Source organism: Carassius gibelio, chromosome A15, assembly GCF_023724105.1.
Source record: "Carassius gibelio isolate Cgi1373 ecotype wild population from Czech Republic chromosome A15, carGib1.2-hapl.c, whole genome shotgun sequence".
NCBI classification, from domain to species: domain Eukaryota; kingdom Metazoa; phylum Chordata; class Actinopteri; order Cypriniformes; family Cyprinidae; genus Carassius; species Carassius gibelio.
Window position 1 is genome coordinate 1,292,428 of NC_068385.1, and position 22,691 is coordinate 1,315,118.

The 22,691-nt window shown below is 35.5% G+C and overlaps 1 protein-coding gene across 1 annotated transcript in view; it reads right to left on the minus strand.

Annotated features, from left to right (window-relative positions):
• Window positions 1-2,242: 2,242 nt before the first annotated feature.
• LOC128028915 (serine/threonine-protein kinase NLK) overlaps window positions 2,243-22,691 on the minus strand; it is a 64,513-nt gene continuing 44,064 nt past the window's right edge. The window contains exons 6-11 of the mRNA XM_052616248.1: window positions 21,850-22,059; window positions 18,978-19,079; window positions 8,390-8,476; window positions 7,633-7,831; window positions 6,505-6,598; window positions 2,243-5,232 (exon numbers count right to left, since the gene is read on the minus strand). Coding sequence (XP_052472208.1) covers window positions 5,178-5,232; window positions 6,505-6,598; window positions 7,633-7,831; window positions 8,390-8,476; window positions 18,978-19,079; window positions 21,850-22,059 — 747 coding nt within the window. The 3' untranslated portion in view covers window positions 2,243-5,177. The remainder of the gene's footprint in view (window positions 5,233-6,504; window positions 6,599-7,632; window positions 7,832-8,389; window positions 8,477-18,977; window positions 19,080-21,849; window positions 22,060-22,691) is intronic.

The window sequence follows — 22,691 nt, forward strand, 5'->3', positions numbered from 1 at the left end:
AAAAAAATATATATATATATATATATATATATATATATATATATATATATATATATATATATATTTATTTTTAATTTATATATAAAATGCATATATTTTTAACCCTTATTAAATGAGACATTTCAATTTATACAAAAAGGTAAAAATAGATTTTGGTGACCCAATAGATAAAATACACTTAAAGGGGCAGAGGGACTCAAAACTTACCGGTTTCGTGGAATGACTCATATATATATATTTTTTTTATTTCTGGACAGAGCCTGGAAACTTCCGCACGCATGTGTTACATCATGCAAGACAATGAAATCTCGGAAATTTAACATATTTTTTTTTTTTTTACAATGTACTAAATTTATAATGAATAAAAATGGAGATGTTCCTCATTGAAGCTTTTGCTTTCAGTCTGTCATGACCATGCCAGAGACCAGCAAATAAATTACAAAATGTTTTTATAGACCGCACCTTCTTCTTAGTGTTATTATTTATACATTTAAAATGTTTTAATTAATAAAAAAAATGTTTTCATGAAGAATTCCACATGCATCAGCGATAATATTTTGTAAGCTTTCAAGATATTAAACCAAAAAGTCAACTACATACAGTACATCTCATAATAAGACATTATAGTCTATATTCCTGACCTTATAATAAAAGACGGTTAAGACTGCTTTGTTATGTGTGGGCTGATGGGTGACAGTGTTGTTTTGTACTTAGACTCTCCAAAAATGTAATAAACAACAACTGATTAATAGTAGTCATTGTTAATGTATCCCTTGCACCTTCACAATTTATCTTATCATATTATAGCTGTTGTCTAAAATATATATGACATTAGATCTGCACTGAGCAGATCTACTTCTATCACAAATTCCTTGGTAAAGGAATCTAACAATACTAGCATTAACTGCTGTGGCTATAAAAATAATTATCATGTTTCATGATTCCTCTTGACATGTATTGTGATATATTGTGGTAACAGAGCATGTATTGAGTAGAAAAAAAAAAAAAAAAAAAACATGACGCATAAATCAAAGTTGTCCTGAAGAAGGATCATTTAGAAACAAAGTTATTGAAAGAGGTTTCAACCCTTACAATGAGCTCAAATTTCTAAGATGTTCCCCCAGGATCTGATAGCTTTTCTAATCTGTTTTTACTCTTCCATGATCACACTTATACATCTTGATTAGATTGAAACTTCAACAAAACCTGGTTAGACTACAAAAACATAAAAAAAAAAAAAAAAAAAAAAAACAACCAAAGTTTGGTTCATGTGAATGTATCAGAATTAAGTGAACATTCTATTTTATCTCTACAATTTTTACTTCTTGGATAGAGAACATGCCAGATTATATGTATATTTGCTTTCAAGTTTAATACATTCCTTGAAGTCTTTCTTTTAATCTAATCAAGCTAAACAATTTAAGAAAATATTGTTTTAATTCAGTGGTTCTCAACATTTTTCACTCAAAGGCCCTCCATTGTCCTTAATAATATTCATAGGCTCTTGAATTTCCAGTTGGTAACGATTTATTCATTAAGAATACAAATATTTTTACTCATAACTTCTGATAAAATATTTTAGAGATTGGCATAGCTAGAAAAATGAATATTTATAATATGTATAAAAAATAGGCTACCTCAGTTTTCTAAAGAGTGAGGACCCTGGTCCTTCCAAAAAAAAAAAAAAAAAAAACTTGTTGCAAGGCGGACATAAAATAATAATATCTTAATTTTTATGTGTTTATTCCTTTTGACTTATTTTAAATCATTTTTAAGAAGAAGTTTTAATTGGTATTTGTTTTATACTGTTGATTATGTCCTGCCCTCAATTTCAGTCTCCTGACTACATCCTCTAGGAAGTGACATCATTTTGGTGTGAAAAAAAATATAAGCATAAGCATTAGCATTGTTTTACTCTGAAAGATTTGTATGACAATTTCAAAGTATGGTTAATATTAAAATTAACTTTAATCAGGCACCCTCATATAAGCCCAACTTTAACTTTCTATTTCCATTCTATGAGACATCCTTGTTAACATAAGCACATAACAATAATTTTTTTAGAAACCAATATAAGCGAACACATTTTTAACCCTGAAAAAGAGAAACGAACCACCTTTCCAAATACTACCATTTGAAGTTCACTATTTGCCACTCGATTTAACTTGGTCATCAAATTTCCCCACAATGGAAAATGCATTAGTGTGAAGTTGTAAGCAAAATAAAGACAGAAACAACACACTTTTTAAAATGTCAACATTTAATGAGCTTCACCACTGTACTTCAAATCTACACTCTGAAAAGAGACCAGTGATTTTTCAAAACACACAAAACATCCACAGAGTCCTTCCGGTCCGTAATAATCACCTCATCCGCTTTCAGGGCATTGAATGTGAATGTTATATTATAGTCATATATGTCGTAAAATGTTTTCAAATACCATTAACTTCAAACTTTCTTATAAAAACTTAACAGCAAGTGCAGTACCTTCCCTGTTTGGCCCGATCAAGCTTGTGTGTTAGTCTCTTCTCACAGGCTCTGTTTGAATCCGCGCGTTATCTTCAGTTCGCCCGATTCTTACGTTCTAACATTGCCATGGATTTTGTATGTTTATCTCATCCGATGGCTCTCGGTGAAGGATACCATGTTAATCGTCGTGGGTATGCTGTGTGATCTAACAGTCAAAGAACACTGGGGTGAGAACATGGTACTTTGTACAAGGGTATGATGATGGGAACCACCTCCAACCAATCGCAATTTTAATGACTTGATTTCTTTATACAGGATTTGATAGGAATATAAAAGTTGGAAGGGACATTCAAGTTTTCAATCTCCACATAAAAATAAAAGCGTGGAGGTAAACAACCAAGTCATTGAGCTCGAGAGGTAGAGACCAACAATGTGAATCCATTATATACATATACACAAACAGTTCAGTGTTTCTTTAAAGGAAGTTAATAATAATAATAATAATAATAATTATTAAAAAGGGCTCTACTTCAATACTCGTATCCACAGCTCTGCAGCACACAAGACACAATTAACATAATTGGTTATGTGTTTTTGTTTGTTTTTGTACTTATACTGATTTGGATTATTTCTTTGTCTACACTTTCTAGTGCAGGGGGAAATAAAACGAAGAAGAAAAGAGAGGACAAAAATATGTACATTTATATTTATATAAGTCTAAAAAATAAAATACAATTTCACAGCCCTAAAAAATGTGCAGGCTAATTCAACTTCTATACAGCAGTATTACATTATTATTAATATTGTTTTTTTTGGCGTTTTTTTTTTTAGGGTTTTATTTTTCGTGGATGTTTCATTTCTATTGAAACCTATCTGCTACTCATTTATTTACAAACCAAAGTCAGTGGATCATGGGAAAGCATGCCATAGCACATTGAGGAAGAAATAAAAAATTATTCTCTAAAAATATATTAAATATTTTCCATTTGTTTTCTTTTAGTCCGAGACAGGGACAGAAAGCATTATGGGAAATTTAAGCATGGTACAGAGAGTGAAAACTACTCCCGATTTCTTTCCAGGCCAACAATACACGCCATTTCCCAGGCATCCTTTTCAGATCCATCATCGCCATCGGGCTCTGGAGGAGGGCTAAAGTAGACGACACTGAACTGACATCTACAGGATCCCTAGCGTGATGCCACACTCAGTTTTAAACATGCACGGGGTCCATACATGCACTCGCAATGGCGTCACTTGTCTTCACAGACAAAGTTTTGTGACATACCATTGCAATTATGGAATGGTTTGATAGACCAACAGTTCAACCTATTATTCATATGTTTGCTAATTTGTATACATTTTTTAGGCTTTAATTGGGTTTGCATGCTATTCTAGATACTCCATCAGGAAGAGCAGGGTTCAAAGGTCATCTGAAAACAAACCTCCGCATGTCATTTTGCTACCAGCTAGATGGGTTTTCAGTCTCAGTAAAAGACAAGCAACTGCGAGATTGCTGGACACGCTCACTTCAAATAAACCCTTTTAGTACGAGCATTTTGCCTCGGGCCAATTTTGCGTGCTTTGGTTCCTTTTGAGTCATTGTGCCGTTTAATCATCCACCCAAAGCACTAAATACTGACACAACACATCCAGATTCAGGAGTACTAAGAGAAGCCTATGAATCAGTATCTGTGCCAAGTGCTGCGCTAAGGAATACTCAATTTGTTCCTGATGAAGTTGAATATGAGACTGAACGCGAAATTCGAACAAAGACAATTTGATCGAGAAACAAAGAAATAATGCAGATGGCAGCAAAAATGAAAGAAAGTCATAAAAATCACACCTCCGTCGAAGGCAAAAAAAAAAGCAATGAGCAGCTCACTCTAGAAGAATGAGTGGTCACAGTTGTTAGGATGCGGTCACATTAGTGATATGACGATTTTTACATTTTTCTGTTGTCAATAGCGTAGATGTATTAAACACACAAAACGCACAGGTTCCTGAAACAAATGGATTTTGCTCTCAAAATTTGGAGTAGCGTTTAATGTGACCGCACCTTTTTAAAGAGGGCCGTAACCTTAATTCACAAGGCCCGGGACATATTTATATGGATGGTCCTTATGAACAGGCTACTCATGAGGACAACGTTTTTTCGCCCCAAGACGGCGACCCTGGTTCTATCATGTCGTGAATGAAAGACAGATTCAGAGGAACTTGTCTTTCCAAACTGCATGAAGCACTGCACTTCCTGTTTCCATGAATAAATAAAGCATGATTACTCGCAAACATAATCATGATGAGATTTCCTTCAGGGATACTGCACAGATTCTGCCGCCCTGCTGTTCAAAATACATTCAAGTCCACAGGGGTCAACTTCATCTGCCGAAAGTACAGGTTCGTACCCTTCACAAACCTTTAGTATACTACTACAGAGCAGTGGGTATGTACGAACGGACCCCCCCCGTGACCCTGCCCACCTGTCCCGCTTGAACTCATCAGTAGTGGTTGCTTCTATAAAACTCCATTTAGTAAGTATTACAGTACGCACACACACACATGAGGGACATGGCTAGTCCTAGACTCCAGTGAAATGCTACGCAGGTTTTGGGGATGTCTGGGGGTCAGTAGTCCGGGGGGCGAAGGGTGGGCGCGGGGCAGGCTGCAGGAGGGATGTCCACCACCACTGTTATTAATGCCGCCATCCTCAGCTACTCCCAAACTAGAGGAGATGGAGGCATCTCAGAGGGCTGAGCTACTGTTGAGCTGTGGACAGAAATAAAGGGGATTGTTATGTCTTGCTTTAAGATTAAGAGGATGTCTCCATCTAGTGTTGAAACACTGAGAAATAAGTTTAAAAAAAAGCTCTAGATTTGTTAGAACACAAAAAGTTGCAGTAGGTGTAAGCAATAACAGTTAGAAACTATATGAAACACAGTTTTATGCAAAAGGTGTGCCCTAATATTAAACAATGGCATGTTGCTTTCTACCCAAAGCACTTTAAAAACATGGCTCCCCTTCAAAAACTTGACATTCACGCTCACTGGCTTTGATTCGGCATGTATGTTAAGGTGAATCTCACAAAATGTCAACAGCTGTCTGGCTCTAATTTCATTTCAAAATTAATAATAATAATTAAAAAAGTATGTCGATTATGAAAAATCATTTGTTGCAATAAAGAAAACTAAGCTTATTTTTTGAAGGCCCAATACATTTTTGCATTAAAGTATTTTCAAATGGATCACATGTAAACCAATACCACAATTGTCAGTAGCTTTTGTAATGTAAAAAATCGAATTCTGACTTCTGAAATGTAAAATCTAAATGTTTTAAATAAAAATTAAATAACACATGTGACCCTGACAACGCTGAAAGCTGAATAAATAAGCTTTACAATGATGTATGGTTTATTAGGATCTGACAATATTTGGCCGAGATAAAACTATTTGAAAATCTGGAATCTGAGGGTGCAAAAAAAATCTAAATACTGAGAAAATTGCCTTTGAGGTTGTCCAAATAAATTCTTAGCAATGCATATTACTAATCAAAGATTGTTTTTTGATATATTTACAGTAGGAAATTTACAAAATATCTTCATGGAACATGATCTTTACTTAATATCCTAATGATTTTTGGCATAAAAGAAAAGTCGATAATTTTGACCCATACAGTGTTTTTTTGGCTTTTGCTAAAAATATACCCCAGCGGCTTAAGGCTTTGTAGTCCAGGGTCACATATTATAAAAACAACAACAACAAAAAAGTTAATATGTAAATAACAACGATATGTATACATAGAAGCTGTCATACCTTTCCTGAATTACATTTATGTAAATTATGCTATATATATATATATATATTAACATTACAGTGATGAGAAGTTTTGTGATGAAAAAATATCACAGTGCGAACATTTTAAAGGTCCTAAATACAGGACTGATTTCTTTATGCCATTTGTTTTGGGTGCACATTATAACCTGGACACGATCATGAGATCACTCATAAGCAGCAGATTATGTAAAGTGGAGTGTGGCCTCACCTGATAAAGCTTTTGAAGGCTGCTGATTGGGGGTTGATACAGAGCGGTACCCGGTTCCCCTTCTGTTGCTCCAGGATGAACTGATGAATGATCTCTGTGTGGGGAAGAAAATAGAAGAGATGATGAGAAATAAGGAATAATTTATAGTTTACAGTTATAAATAACAGTTTAGAAGTTGCATGCTATCATGGTTAGAAGAAGAGTTAACAAAACAATTCAAACACTTCTGCTGTATTCCTGTTAAATAAAATCTGACATTAGGCTGAGTAAATGACAGCTAGACAGCAAGCCATACCTCAGTAGTCACACAATTTTGTCATCATTCCTTGTGACAAAAAAAAAAAAAAAAAAAAAGTACACCTCACAGATTTGTATCTAAATTTAGATCTAGAATTTTGTATTTTTAGGGACAAATCTAAATTATGAATGAAACACTGAATGAAACAAATCTATTCTAGCAGTAACCTTACAGGTTAAAGAGGATTCTACAGGCAGACAATACTATCTGTAATATCTTCTAAAGCTCTTAACTCTTTATTTTAGCATACAAGCGATTAAGCTTAAAACTAGCTCGGCCAATGTGAAAACTCCTCATGTGTCGATCCAAGAGGGGTTCCCCCCGCATCCAAACACGGCTGCCTACCCTAAAGCGCTTTAAGTCTCCAGGCGGTCGGCTCCATCCACACTGACTAATCCTCCGGTGGAAACACGTTGCACACAGGATGGAGGAAGAGGAGGGAGGGTGAAGGGCAGAGTTATTTTGAGCCGACGGCACAGTAAGCCTGCTTTTAGCGACAGGCTCTCACTAATACCCGCTGACAGTGGAAGGCAAGCACAGTTCCAGGGCCCCCGAATGAAGGGTGAAAACAAGGGACAAAAACAACAGGAGCAGCGGGGGATATGAAGCTGGAGACGCTCAGCAAGACTTCTGATTAACACGCGGTGACATGACGGGCACATGCTCTCAAATAGATCTTTAGCTCCTAAACACGCTGTCTACAAACCGAGGGTGGATCAGGACAAAAGGTTAAATGAATAGACCAACAATGCTTGTCTCAAGTGTTGTATAATATGTACAGCAATCAGCACAAGGTGTAAAACAATTGAATTGATTATAAGCGCGCTCACCTTTGACCTGCCGAACTGACGTCAGGTTTTTCTCAAAGCCGTCATCAAACTTGGGGTTCGTGACAGGCTCAAAGTCACTGGTGTAGACGCGGCCGGAGGAAGTGGTGTAGCAGCATTTACACATGCAGGTGTGGTACCGCAGACGCCCCTCGTCCAGATATGGGTGTGCCAGTGCATCTTTTGCAGAGATCCGCTTCGACTGTATTGGAAAACAGATTTGTTCGAATTGAACGTTCTTTTAAAAAATGCAACAAAATGATCCATTTTACAGTTTTATATAGGTATATTTATTTTTAAATGAAAAAAAGTGTATATTTCATATATTTTAAATTATTTACATAATATATATTTTCATTTTAGCAATATATAATAATTTATACTACATTTTTAAATTTCAAAATGAAATGAACATGAGTATAAATCTTAGAAATAGATTAAATTATATAATATATATTCTTGTATTAATTCATTAATATTAATTAATTTATTATTTATTATTATTATTAATATTAATTAATATTAATGTATTTATAATGGCGTATTAAAATAAATATATAATATAATAAAATAGAAATATATATTTTTTATTTAGTTTCATTACAACCTTGTCAAGTAAACAAAAGTGTGTTTTAAAATATGAATCTAATATGGTCTACTGTATATTGATGAATTGTAGCATGTAGTTTGGTTTGTAATGTTCCACCACTTCAGATTGTGATTTTACAGTTTATGTGAATAAAGTATCAAGAACACTTACTGGGTCAAAGACCAGCATCCTGCAGAGGAGGTGAACGGCCTCATGGGTTGCTTGACTGGACAGGGTGTACAGGACAGGAAGCGAGGGCTGCAGGAAATAGCATGATCAGTATAGTCTCCGTATCTGTATCTGACCCCTTTTACCAACCAATATACTCAAAGATTGGCAGAAACAAACTAGTATGTAATCACTGTTTCAATTTGGGAAAGACCACAAGTAAAAATGTAAAAAACCTATATTGATCAATTCATGTGACTAAACAAATGTGGAAACACTGTATAAAGTGTGGGAACGAACATGATTTAGAAACATGACCAGCTCTGAACATTTTCATCCTGTTTTGAGAAGCGGTCAAAACATACAAACAGCTTCCTATAAGCACGTCATGTGATCCCGAGCGGTTGTTCATCTGCACGTAACAGTCTCAGGAATGTAAGACATTCCTCTCAGTAGCACTAGCACATGATCCTTGCGCCAATAGCCGCACACTTATCTGAGGATGTAGGACAGCGAAGACAATGTGCTGGGATATTTTTAACTGCGTCTAATTATCCCCCCTCCCATGCCAAGCCCCCAGCCGGCTCGCCAAAGAGTTGATTGAAAAAGCCCACTGGTAATTGCATGCTTTCCCTGGTTAGGTTCTTTGAGCCGAGAACAGATGTGAACAATGTCTGGTGATTCACCATTTAAATAGGAATGACGTATTGTCAGGGCTGACTGTGTAGCTGATGGAGGTGAAGGTGTCGGGCGAGAGATGGAGGAAGAGGATGGGAAAGGACCGAAAGCTCTCAGACATAACTAGAGCCAAACGGAAACGAGGTGTTCTATTATTTAAAGTGATCAGACCTTCAGGGAAGGAAGAATCTGAGTCATATCTACGGACCAGAATAGCATAAAGACTCAAAAGTGGGCAATATCCCATAAATTGCATAGCAACATGCTAAAAATCACTCTGAACACCTTAGCGTGTACATAGCAACGTCATGGCTACTACCCAAAACACCCTAAAGAGACATAAATATATTTCTTTACAAAAGAAGGGAAATAAAAACACAAATTCACTGGCAAATGATAAGATCATTTTAATAATATTCAAAGAAAAATATGTGCACACACTACTTTAGGCAGGTGCTCGATCAAATAAAGTACTTCATTATAAGTGAACAAAAATCGGCACATTGTCACTGCTTGCTCCCCAAAATGAATGTATTAAAATAAAATATTAAAATTAAATGTATTTGATTTTAATAATACACTTTAAACATAATACATGTAATACAAATAAAACATAAAACTACTAAAAATAATATAACATAATAAAAATATGAATAATAAAAACATTAAGTTTCACACTTAATTTCACACTATCGTTCAAAAATTTGGAATCAGTAAGTGCTTTTAATTCCTTTTTTTTTGAAGATGCTCAAAATATCATTATATTGTAAATTATAATAAAAATATTGAAATTAAAAATTTAATTACTGATTAATACCTAATTACATTTAAATAATACAAATATTTTTCTTAAAAATGCCTTTTTGCGTAAATGTATTTTAAAATGTAATTTATTCCTGTGATGGCAAAGCTACGTTTTTTAAGAGACATACAGATTAAGATATCATTCTTATATGCTGACTCGCTGCTCAAGAAACATTTCATATTATTATCAATGTTAAAAACTGTTGTACTGCTTAATATTTTGCATAACATGTCTTTGAGTTTTTACAAGAATTTTACAAAAACACAACACAAATCATCAGAACGTACCCCAGACAGGATTAAAAAAAAAAAACTAAAAAAGACTAATCATGTATTAATTTACATTCTTAAGTTACATTCTATAACTTCACACATCTAAATATTCTTTCTTAAGTAGACAAAGAGACAAATTGTCTGCTTAAATACTCAATACACACAATACAGGACATAGAGGAATTAGAGACAAAGTAAATTGAGAAACATATCGAGTCAGCTGCTTAAATATTTCAATTTAAAAGTCTTTACTGTCATTTTTAAATAAATTAAAGCATCGTTGATGCAGTATTAACTTCAGTATTAGTACATATATATATATATATATATATATATATATATATATATATATTACTGACCCCAAAATTTTGAACTCTAGAAAAAGATCTAAAAAGATCAAGAGTAGTTTAGTAAAAATTTTCTGTACTGTATAGTTTTAATCCACAAAAAAAAAAAAAAAAATGCTTATAAGAGCTACACATACAGGAATTGGACTAGATTGTGTCGTATGATTCTAATATACTAAAAACAACTCGCTCCTTATTTGTGTTGGAGTATCTGTGCCAACTGCAAGGCTCCTCTGACAAATCTGAAAGATTATCAAATGATGGGCGTTTGAATCCAGTGGGTCAGATTCTGTGTGGGCTGAGCCGAAACTATGCCTGTGCGATTATGAGTCAAGAAGCGTGCAGAGTGCAGTGATGCACCAACGGTGTGGGTTGCGTGAGTGTATGTGGTTAAGGAACTGTAGTGGGCAAGTTTTTGGCGAGTAGCTGGTAGTAGAGTCCAGTGTGTGGATGATCACGCCCTCTGGGGTGGTGTGATCGTGAGCTGTATTATAGCCAGTATTAGTTATGGATTAGAGAGGAATGTGACTTCAGACAGTTAAGGGAGGGAGAGGGCCTGTCCCTGTCCCATGATTCAAAGCTCAATTAGACAAATGATGTGTCAGGAGGGTTGACACATGACATTATCAGCCCAGGCATGCTGGCAGCTCATGTTCCGTCCTCGCATTTCTGAGAGCAGGAGTACTGGACTAAGCAAATTTGCTACTTTAAATCCTGGACCGGATCCAGACAGGTCACACTTTTAAACCTTTCCCAAGGATGTCACAAGAATTTGATGCAGTATAAGTGGATTGAGTCTTTGTACATAGCCTGACATATGAGTTTTACACCTGGTATTACACATCAGGTTTCAGGGGACCAGATATATGTCTCATCACACCAAATGTGGAAATGCTACATAATGAGACATAATCAATATCTAATGTTTAATTTTATGTTCTGCAGGAACTATGAGAGCTCACTGTGGACGGGCCGATCTCTATTACATCAGAGAAGCAGACAAGATGTGGTTGGAACAAAATATACAAGAGAACCAAAACAAAATGACTTACATGGAAGAGGTTTTATCACTCATTTAATCATGTGTAAAAGACTTGCAGTCAACTAAATTTCAATTGCTGGTGCAGTCATGATATTTAGAGATCAGTCTGACCGATGTCTGTTATATTCATATTTCTTATGTAGATATAGATCACAATATACTGTTAATCTATGGTATATATTATATTATTATGTTCCTGTGGCTCAAGTAGTAGAGCATTGCGTTAGCATTGCAAGGTTGTGGGTTCAAATCCCAGGGAAAACGTTAAGTAAAAAAATGTTAGCCTGAATGCACTGTAAACTCGCTTTGAATAAAAGCGTCTGCTAAATGCATACATTTAATTAAATTAAACTTTAAATTTATATCTACAGCATATTATAAATAATGTTATTCAGCACTATTCTGCTATTTGCTATTGTATTTTGCACATAGTAGTGTACACAACTACGCTCTCTTCATTGTTTATATCTATATTTATGTCTATTTCTATTCTGGTAATGACACATAATTAATACTAGTAATTACCTTTTCTTTTCTTCTTTATCATATTCATTAAAAAAAATCTGTTCTGTTCTAGAACAGAACTGTTCTAGACTAACTGAGACTCGTCATGGCACCCCCCCCCCCCCCTCCAAAAAAAAAAAAAAAAGAATATACTATTGCATAAATATTTTTGCTGCAAATTCACAAACATGAAAAAAAAAGAGTACAAACACATTTTACAGTATTCTAAAAATGATAATTTCTCTCACTATACAAACAACGTTACTAGAGTGTCACTTTAAGGTAAAACCAGCTTTGATTTTCCTCTTCCTAACTGCCGACACAAGCCCAGGCTGCAGCTATGAAGGGAAGGAGGAGGAGCTGTGGAGTCACGAGAAGGTTGAGAAACAAGTCCCGGCTTCCTGTGAAGCAGAGTCCACGTGACGCCCGTCCGCCCCACTGGCCCAACAAAACCCCCAGCAACACTAAGCAACAGGTGCAGGCGGCAGCTTTCCCTAACCGGCTCAGCGTTCCTCCTTTAACCTCCCCCCGCTCACTGGTGCTATGTGGTCCAGGCCATCTCTCCCCACCATCACAAACAAGCCATTGATCATCCTGGCAGCAAAACAACACAAAGCCCTTCAGGCCCACAAGAGCAGGGAGAGCACACCTGCCGCACCTGGGAGAGGGCCAAGCGAGGACAGACAGGTGGATAGGACTTTTTAACTGTTTGTTTACCTTTGCAGTTAACACGCTAATAAAAAGAGCAGGGTGCATTTCCTACGGACACGAGAGGGGGAGGGATCGCTGATGTAAGAGCAGGCCATTAAACGAGCGAATGCTGACAGAGACAACAGTGATTCCAGAGGATGCTGAGCTGTAGAGCAGCCAACAGACTTCCTTCTGTATACTCCGAAGAATCTGAACAGTGTGTGTGTGTTATAGATATTGGGTCCTATTCACTAAAGCCAAGTATACACCACAGGACTGAAGCTTGCCGCTCTGTGCACATTTAACACTATCGTGTTTTTGTTGCACACTGTACTTTAATCACAGACAACATTCTCACACAAAGCTACGGATCAGATTATTCTTGATAACATGTGGACCGTCTACATGGAGGAAAAGTTTGATTCAGATAACACGAGAAACTGAAAACCACACTAAATCCTTAACCCACATATGTCCAAATTGTGATAAGAATTTTACATACACATTCATAATCTAACAAACATTCTGTGCATGCATATCATTAAGTCTTGGGGCAGTATTTTTAATGTTTTTATTCAGGAGACATAAGGAGACATAATATTGTTCAGTCACAGAAAAGACATTTAGAATTTTACAAAAGATGTCCATTTCAAATCATATCTGCTCTTTTGAAATTTCATTTGACAATAAGACATGTTTTCTGAGCAACAAATCAGCATATTCGAATGATTTCTGCTCACGTGACACTGAAGACTGGATCAATGACTGCTGACAATTCAGGTGTCATCACAGAAATAAATTATATTTAAACTCAAGAATTATTTATTTTGAAAGTGACACAAAGAAGAACTAAGACAAAGAATATTGGAATTGGAATTTGGAATTACAAAATTGCGTAATTGCGTAAATGCTGCCTGTATACACTGTGCTTTGTTTATCACCTCAGCAACTGTAACCATCTGGTTTCTACATTCAGTGCTTTCTGTTTGCATGTTAATGCACAGTTCTGCTAGCGCACAATTTCTAACCATTTGTGGACTTCCTTCCATGCCTGCATCTGTAATGGCAAGAAATTAAAGAAAGCACTTATATGGCGATGCTTAGGGGCGTATATGCTAAACACTACTGCAGGCACACTGTCCCTCATTTACAATAACACCGATTCATCAACAACTCCTGTATGAGACTCTATTCTGTGCACATACTACAAGTGAAAACATTGAAATGCTAAAATGTTTTCGAATGAGACTCATTGTGTGGAAAGCAGAGAGGAAAAAGAGAAAGAAGAGTGGCGCTCTGAGATAAAATATCATTCATCCAAGGCAGGGGTGTTGCTCCTCCAACCTTCAAGCTGTGTGAAAGCATATTTGTTTCCGGTTTCACTAGAATGGTAGCACTTAGCGCTGGTTTGCGAGCGGGAATGGAGACGGCGCTGAACTCCATATCCGATAGAGATATAAGATTAGAGCCTATATGGTAAGGAAGAAGTCCCCTAAAGCCTCTGAAGGATCTCATTTCAAAACAGCCCAAATCAGATCTTCTCTATTTATAGCAAAAAATTAAATAAAAACAAGGAACAGGGCGTAAAAAGTGTTTGAGGCCTGCGACGTTGAAGCCAACATCAAGATGAACACATTAATGACGGGGTCTTTTAAAATGTAAATTAGGAGCTGTGAAAACATCACCTTGTCAAAACAATGTTAGCAAGAGAGCTGAGCATCAGATGCTTTGACAGAAAAGGAACAATATAGCCGTGGCGAACAATGTTAACAATGATTATGTTAACATTTTGAAAAATGACATATTATAAATGTATAAGGGTACTAGAAAGAAGAATATCTATATTCTTAAGAGTATTTTTGCCACTCAAAGAAAACTTACTCAGCCAATGCCAATACATGAAGAATTTATCTTGATGATGTGCTTTATACTGTATGAAAATTGGGGGTGGGGGGGTCTTTGCTTGACATAATGTAAAGTTGAAAAAAAGTTTATTATAGTTCATTGAAACTGAAACTAAAACTAAGACCATGAAAAAAAAAAACATTCTCGTTACTTGAAACAAAATAAAATATTTTAAATAGTGATTTCAGCTAGTTACCAAGGCACATTTCTCATTTGAATTTAGTTTAGCTTGTTGTACTAAAATAACTAAATAAAATGTAATAAAAAATGAAATAAAATGAATAAAACTATACATATTTAACTAAAAATTTAAATGAAACAGAATATACATTTACTGATTCTGAACTTATTTAAAATACAAATAAAAATACAGATTAAATGTAATTATATATTTGTTAATAAAAAGTGTTAAGAACATTAATTTCAATATGAATAATAATAATAATATTGTAATACTTTAAATAATTTTTTCTATTATTGTGTTTTTGTTGTTAAAGTGCGTAAAGTAAAATCAATGAAGAAAAGTGCATGTACTGTATGATTATTCATATACATGGCTTATTTATTCTTAATACATTTTTAAATATATAAACTGGACAAAAAAGACAGTTCAACTAAAAAGCAAATATTAATATACAATATTATTTGTCTATACAATATGTGTCTCGTCTCGTCCTAATGATGCTAAATAAGTGACAAATTACATACTTATTATTATTTATTTTTTTTAGTGTACTTTACATTTAATGTCCCTTTGTGTTAGTTTATCACACAGGAAAAAGTCAATGATTCATCAGCTAAATAGCATGAATGTGCAAAAAAAAAACCTGTGCCTGTCTCAATAATGAACACTGGTTATTACATGGCACTATCACACCAACAGGGGGGAAAATAAAAGGTCCACCATCTGTTAGCAGGTGCCACAGAGTTCAGTTTGTGGCGGATATCAGGCTACGCAGGCCCTGGTGACGTAGGATGGGCCACATCTGCTCCAGCTCTGCACTCGGTCAGCATGCAAGACCCCCTAAAGCCAATAAACAGCACCCCCTCTCCTCATTCTTCTTCTTTACTGTAAGCCCACCCAGCACTGGGGTCATCACTTTCTGACCTGAGTGTGTGCGCGTGTGTCCTGTCAGAACGCATGTACATGGAAATCTGATCTGATCATGTTGCCTCTCTGCTAAGGCGGAAAAATCAGCATGGACCCGAGCATACATCTGTTTTCAAGAGCTCCCTGCTGGCTTTTACATCCACAACAGACAGGTGGTGGAACCACATTCAGGTGACTTACGACCAGGATATGTGAGCAGAGCTCCACTCCACTCACCCGGCCTACAACCAACAAGAGCAAAGTGTTAATGTGCAGAGGAGGCACTAGCATAATCGGTTAGAAGTATCAGTTCTGTCCAAGGGGTTTCTCCTACCCAGGTTTGCATCAACGTGTGTTTGTATTGTGTTGTCTTTACCCAACTACACACAAAAGCAAACATACAGCATGACCTGTGCAGTTTAATTTATATAAACGTAACTTAAATAAGCAGTTTCTTTTAATGAATCAGTCAAAAATAATCATAAGTTATCAGTTTAGATCAGCCTACATATAAATCCATCATATCAGTTAACAAATTAACATTTGACTCCATTGCTGACAGGATGTTTATATGAAAAAAAAAAACAGTTAAATAACATAGGATATGTATATATATATATATATATATATATATATATATATATATATATATATATATATATATATATATATATATATATATATATTATAATATATACACACACATATACATATATATATATATATATATATATATATATATATATATATACACACACACACATAAAAAAGACCAGTTTTAATGGGAAGAGTATAATTTAATTGTATCATTAATAATTGCATAACAATTAGATCCAATATTATTAATAATACAATTAAGAATTTAAAAAAGGCAATAATATTATTATACTTGAATAATAATAATAAATAAATTATTATTAGTAGTAGTAGTAGTATTTTTATTATTATTATGATTATTATTATTACAGATGATTCTATAATAAAATATTGAAAAATATATTAAATAATACAATTATGAAAAAAATATTATTTTCAATAATAATTGTAAAATTTTTAAGTTAACTAAATTGGGTCAAGTGTGGTTTAAGGTGTACTTGATGCCGAAGTCTACATCTAATCTTCAACTGAATTAATTGTTGCTAAGGAGGAACAATGTACTGTATATATTAACGGGATCTTGTTTATTGCTTGGATTTCTTATAGGAAGAGGTCCTTGATTAACCATTGTGGTCTTTCTGTTAGAGCTGATTGACAAATGCACTCTGCTGGTTTAGCTAGTTAAGAAGCCTGGTAAGGACACGAACACACTACCATCCAAATCACAAACTATGCTGAACTTTTAAATAGAGCAGATACACAACAACCTCTCACTTTCTGTCTCTTTGTCTATATGACAGTAAAGGTAGGGTCTCTTTATATCCTCCCACTCCAGCTTAGGCTAAAAGCTTCCTCTCTTTCTAGTAATGACAAGAGTCTTGCAAAATTAATAGAAGTAATGAGGTCCCCTGTGGAGGCAGCCAAGTTGATCTTAAGAGCGAGACCTCTATTTAGATCTCACAAGTCCTGCTCTCTATCGGACAAACCTCGTCTCGTTCTTCCTCCTGCCTATCCACTCAGGCAAATCCTGAGCGACTGTCTCTATCTTGAGCACAGGCATTAAAGCATAGCACATCTCCCACCACTGTTGTTGAGAACTACGCTACGAAATGCCTCGTGAAATCGCTCTGCCAGACTCTCTGGAGACTCTCCTCTCTCTGCCATCTTTTTCACTCAAAGCCTTCTTGATAAGCTCTTCACTTTCACAAAAGTGGAGGTGGAGGTCTGGTGTGCCATATTCACCAGTCATTAAGACTTCAGCAGAGTTTGCCCTCTGAACAGATAACATGTTTTTCTATTCAAAAATGAACAATATTTAAATTTCAGTAAAACTATATGAAATTAAGTTTTTAACTACTGCTAATGATTTTTAAGATATTAACATTTAAATAATAAAAAATAAATAACATTTAATACAGACGTATGTTACATAGCCCAAGTTATTTATACTGTATATCTTAATAGTAAAAAAAATAAAATAATTAGCAAAAGATTCATCATCATAAAATATAATCATTTAAAATAAAAATAGTAGTAAATAAAAACTACAGATGATAACTAGCTTATAAAAAGTTATAAGATAAATTAGCTATTATAATATTTGTATTTATTATACAAAATAAAATAATAGATAAATAGGTAATAAGTTATCAGATAAATAATTGTATTATAATATTTGGATTTATTATACAAAATAATAGTAAATATTATTGCTACCACACAAATAATAATAAATTATATTAAAAAATAAAATATTTTATTATATTTTTCCTCAATATACATTATTAAAAAAAAAAATAATAATAATATAATTAAAGTGAAGTGACATTCAGCCTAGTATGGTGACCCATACTCAGAATTCGTGCTCTGCTTTAAACCCATTAGACCACACACAAATGTCAGTATGAGTGTGTGTGGGTAGTTGGCCGGGATTAAGGCTGGCGAATGTTGACTGGAGAAACAAGTGCCTCTTCACATATAGGCCTAAATGGTAAAGACTTTTTCTAGCCTAGCAGGTGCATGTCTGTATGCATGTGTGCAAAGGAGTCGGGCTTCTTGGTGAGTCGCCAGGCATCAGGTCGATGCGAAGCAAGAAGCAAAGGTCCACATTCCTTGCGCTGCAGTTCCTGTTCTCTGCAGGGTAACGCCTTCTCAGCGTAGCTGTCCAGAGCCACAGAGCCAACACCCAGCACTCACAAACATGCACATATTCTCACTCGCACACTGAAAACAGCTTTCTATATACTGAAACCCGGGAGCTTTTCAGTTGATCAAATGAGCTGCAAAGAAACGAATAGGCACTTGGAGATGGAAAAAATATTTCTAGACTTTCATAAATTCATAAGGGTATATTTAAGGCATACAGCAGAAGATCAAATTGGAAGTGTGTGACTTGTGAGTCACTATTAATAAAAAAAAAATTGCAAAAAGAATGACTTTTTGAAAAAGTTTTCCCATTGGCTGGACAATCAGATAAGCCCCGCCCTAGTACCTCTGCATTTTAAACTGGAGGTAAAAGAAAGTCTTTTTAGACTTAAAAATTATATTTTCCATATTATTATTTCACTAGTTTCATAATTATGTTCACTAATGAGTCATTGTCTTTCGAATGTCACTTTGAACACAATGTGCCTGGTTTTTGGGACTGGATTTCAGACTCACCTGTTTATGTGGTCCTCTCAGGATGTGAGCTCTGGCCCCCTCACACGCCGTCCTCATGGCCTCCAGAGACGGAGTCCCCAGCAGATCTGTGATCAAGTCCAGCTAGTATATAACAAGAAAAGGAAGAGCAGATGAGTGATGTAAAAAAGATGTGGAAAACAAGCGTATATTCTCCTGAAATCCAGGAATTCTTTTTTTAGCCACTGTAGCAAATGTTTATATTTTCTTAATTTATTTTGCTTTTCAGGAATACCACATATATAGGGATGCGACACATATGCTAAACAATAAATTTAATAATAATAACACTTAGTATAACAATTATTTTTTGCAATTTACTTTGGTTCTAAACAGAGCATGTGAGCGGAGTGGAGCGGCAACAATTTCCCCTCCGCGCTCAGAGCATTTAATAATCACTCCGCTCCAGCTCCGCTCCGGGTTCACAATTTCCCGCTCCCGCTCCACTCCATGCTCAGTGATACCAGAAACACTGCTCCGCCTTCGCTCCGTGGCTAAAGAATTTCAGTATGTTTGAAATGTTATGTTCATAAAGTAGCCTATATTAAAATAAAAAATTAAATAACAGGAGAGTTTCAAAGTGGCTTAGGCTATTGTGTGCAAACTTTTTTTTCCTACCACATGCCAAACTAATAACATGGATGTCAGCATTAAAAGGTATAATTACTGTATTCTGCTGTGCAAATTTTGTTTGTGATGAAAATAACAGTACATTTTTATTTTATCTACAGATCAATGCATTTCTTACAGATTTCTGCTCATTCAAAATCAGATACAGATGAAGTAACACTGTAAGATTACATTTGTTTGAATGCATTATTGCGAAAGCGATTGCGTGTGAATGTGCTGTAACTGTTTAAATCATGCTTTGACCTGAAAATATTCAGTAAAAGGAACAGACAAACTCCTTGAGAACTAACCTATAACTTCCCGCTTGGCTATTGTCGTCATTGTAACCTTCTGATTTGAGAGATCCCTCTGTATCAAGCTATAGTTAAATATGTTTAACGTGAATACTTGCTAAATATGCAGTTATATTACGGGCCGTTGGCATGTATTGTACTCGTGATGGAGCGGTGGTGGAGCGCTCTTGGAGCGAGTGAAAACCACAACGCTCCGACTTTTAAAAAATCCGCTCCTCGCTCCTGTCAAAATCACACCGCTCCACTCCATGCTCCACTCCGCTCCGCTCACATACTTTGGTTCTAAACAGACAGCATTATTATGCCGTCATTAAACAGTTGGGTCTCAGACATAAACTTGTGTTAATAAAGAACCATAAACAGAAAGTTCTGATTTAAAACAAACATAACTGAATATAATAAAAGACTAGGAGAAGGACAAAGGGAAAAATAAGAAACTAGATAAATGTTCATTTTCTGTACATTAACAAACTGGAGCAGAACCATGTTCAGGTAAATCAAATTCTTTACTGGAGAGAATTTTATGAGTCTTAAAGGGGATGTTGATGTGCTGTCGGTGCACATTCAGGGCTGTGTGGACACACACACACACACACACACACACACACACACACACTGAGAGGAACAGCCAGTCCCAGAGCCTCTGACACACTGCAGGGCCTGTATTATTAGAACATATGGCTCATATTCTTCTGTGTGAAATACATACAACTAAAACTAAAAAGTTCATCTGTAAAGGTACTTCTTCTCACTTGCATCATACTTGATTTTGAGATTCTGAACAAAATTATAGAAGAAGCCTCTGTGCAAGTGTGAAAGCTAGAGACATGCTGTCTGAGCTGCAAACACACAGGCATGGAGGACAGAGGACTTCTGGGTCACGGCCACACTGGGGCTTCGGTTCAACAGAGCCTTGAGCTGCCCCGCTCGCTCATTAGCACAGCTGTACAACATCTGCCAAAAATACTGTATGTCAAGGTAACATGTTTAGCATCAGTGTCCAAGACGTTCTGATTTCACTAAGAATGTCACAAAGCTGTTTATCTATAAAAGCACTACTAATATAACTTTTCTTGAATTATTAAATATCAAACCATTCTATTAAATATTAGAATTACATTTTTTTTTTTAAGAAAACCAAAATTCCAAACAATACCAGTAATGGTTCCAAAGTGAATGTCAAGTGAATAAAGAATTAAATATAAATATTTAACACAACACATGTATAGAAAATACTTCTTACTTGTCATGATGGCTGTATTCTTAATTAAAAATATATACATTTACTACTATATATTTTATATAATAATTTTAGTGGCATAATGTGAGAACTATTTCACCACATAGATTTCTGGGAAAAAAATGCTATAAAGCACATAAGTAGTGAATTTTGAGGTAAAAGCTGTCAGAATGTTAACAAGAAAAATCTCTTTGAAAAGATTAGCAACTTTAACAGCTTATTCATTTGCTTGAGTCACATAATTTATGTCAGACAAAAAAGGCAGGCTTCAGTTCTTGCAATTTAATCTATGCAATATCCTGCAGTTCCTAGGGAAGTTAATTGGTTAGAAAGATTTTTGTTTTTGGTGAGTGTTAATTGTGGACCCTGATAAAGAACGGTCTACTAAACACATATGAGAGGCCAAAGGATCCACAATCTGCAATGATCCACAAATACCAGAAAGTGAGCAGTTAGATGTTTCCCTTAAAACAGACTGTGAGTTTAGGAAAAGATATACCTTATCAATATCAAATACATAACGTCCTGGATGTTCACCTTAGCTGTTCTACCCCTACAACAAAAATCAGAAGGTTCTGACTTGCTGATAACAATGTTGTTCCAAGTACAATAACTAATGTTGATACAGGAACATGTTGTACTTGATGATTTGTGTGAAAAGGCAGTGCTGAACACGAGTGTAGGTGAATACCTGTTGGATGGGACTCTGAGCCTGGAAGAGGATGCGTCGGCCAAGCAGCTCGGCAAAGATGCAGCCCACAGACCAGATGTCGATGGCGTTGGAATAGTGCCTGCTCCCCATCAGGATCTCTGGCGCTCTGTAGTACTGCGTCACCACCTCCTGGGTCATGTGACGCGACTCATCTAGCTCCTCCACTCTTGCCAGGCCAAAGTCACAAATCTGTGCAGAATTTAGGATTATTTACACACTTGATAGAATGATGAGTAAAGTCTGATGTGTGCATTTAATGACAGGCATGGAGAAGATCTTGAAAAACATATTTTTTTCAATAAAAGCAATAAAACCAAAATTACATGGAGAGGCTCATTCACCTTTTAAGCAAACAGATAAACAATAAAAGCGCTATAAACACAAGTCCCAAATTTCCAATCATCTTGAGCTGCTTGGGTGCTCCTGGGAAATTAATAAATGAGAAAAATATCTCTGCCTCTTCTCTTCACCCACTCTTTGAAATAAGGCACAAAAGGGCTTATCATGCATTACTAACAATTTACCTAAGTAGCTCCACCCAGTTTTTCCCAGAAGCCTAATTGTACGCATTCCCACAAGATGAATTCAAATCCTGCAAGCAACACTTAAACATGCACTTTATTGAAACAATTTCTTGTGTCTTCTCAGAGTACATACTCATAATAGTAAACATGCTGTGGATATAAAATTAATTAAATTGGAACCTAAATCAGACTTGAGCACATTTGATTTAAGGACATGGCCATAAGATAAGGTCTCGCATATAATAGCTAAATGAGAGAAACATTCTTCTTTTTCGGAAATGGGGATTAAGGGCTAAA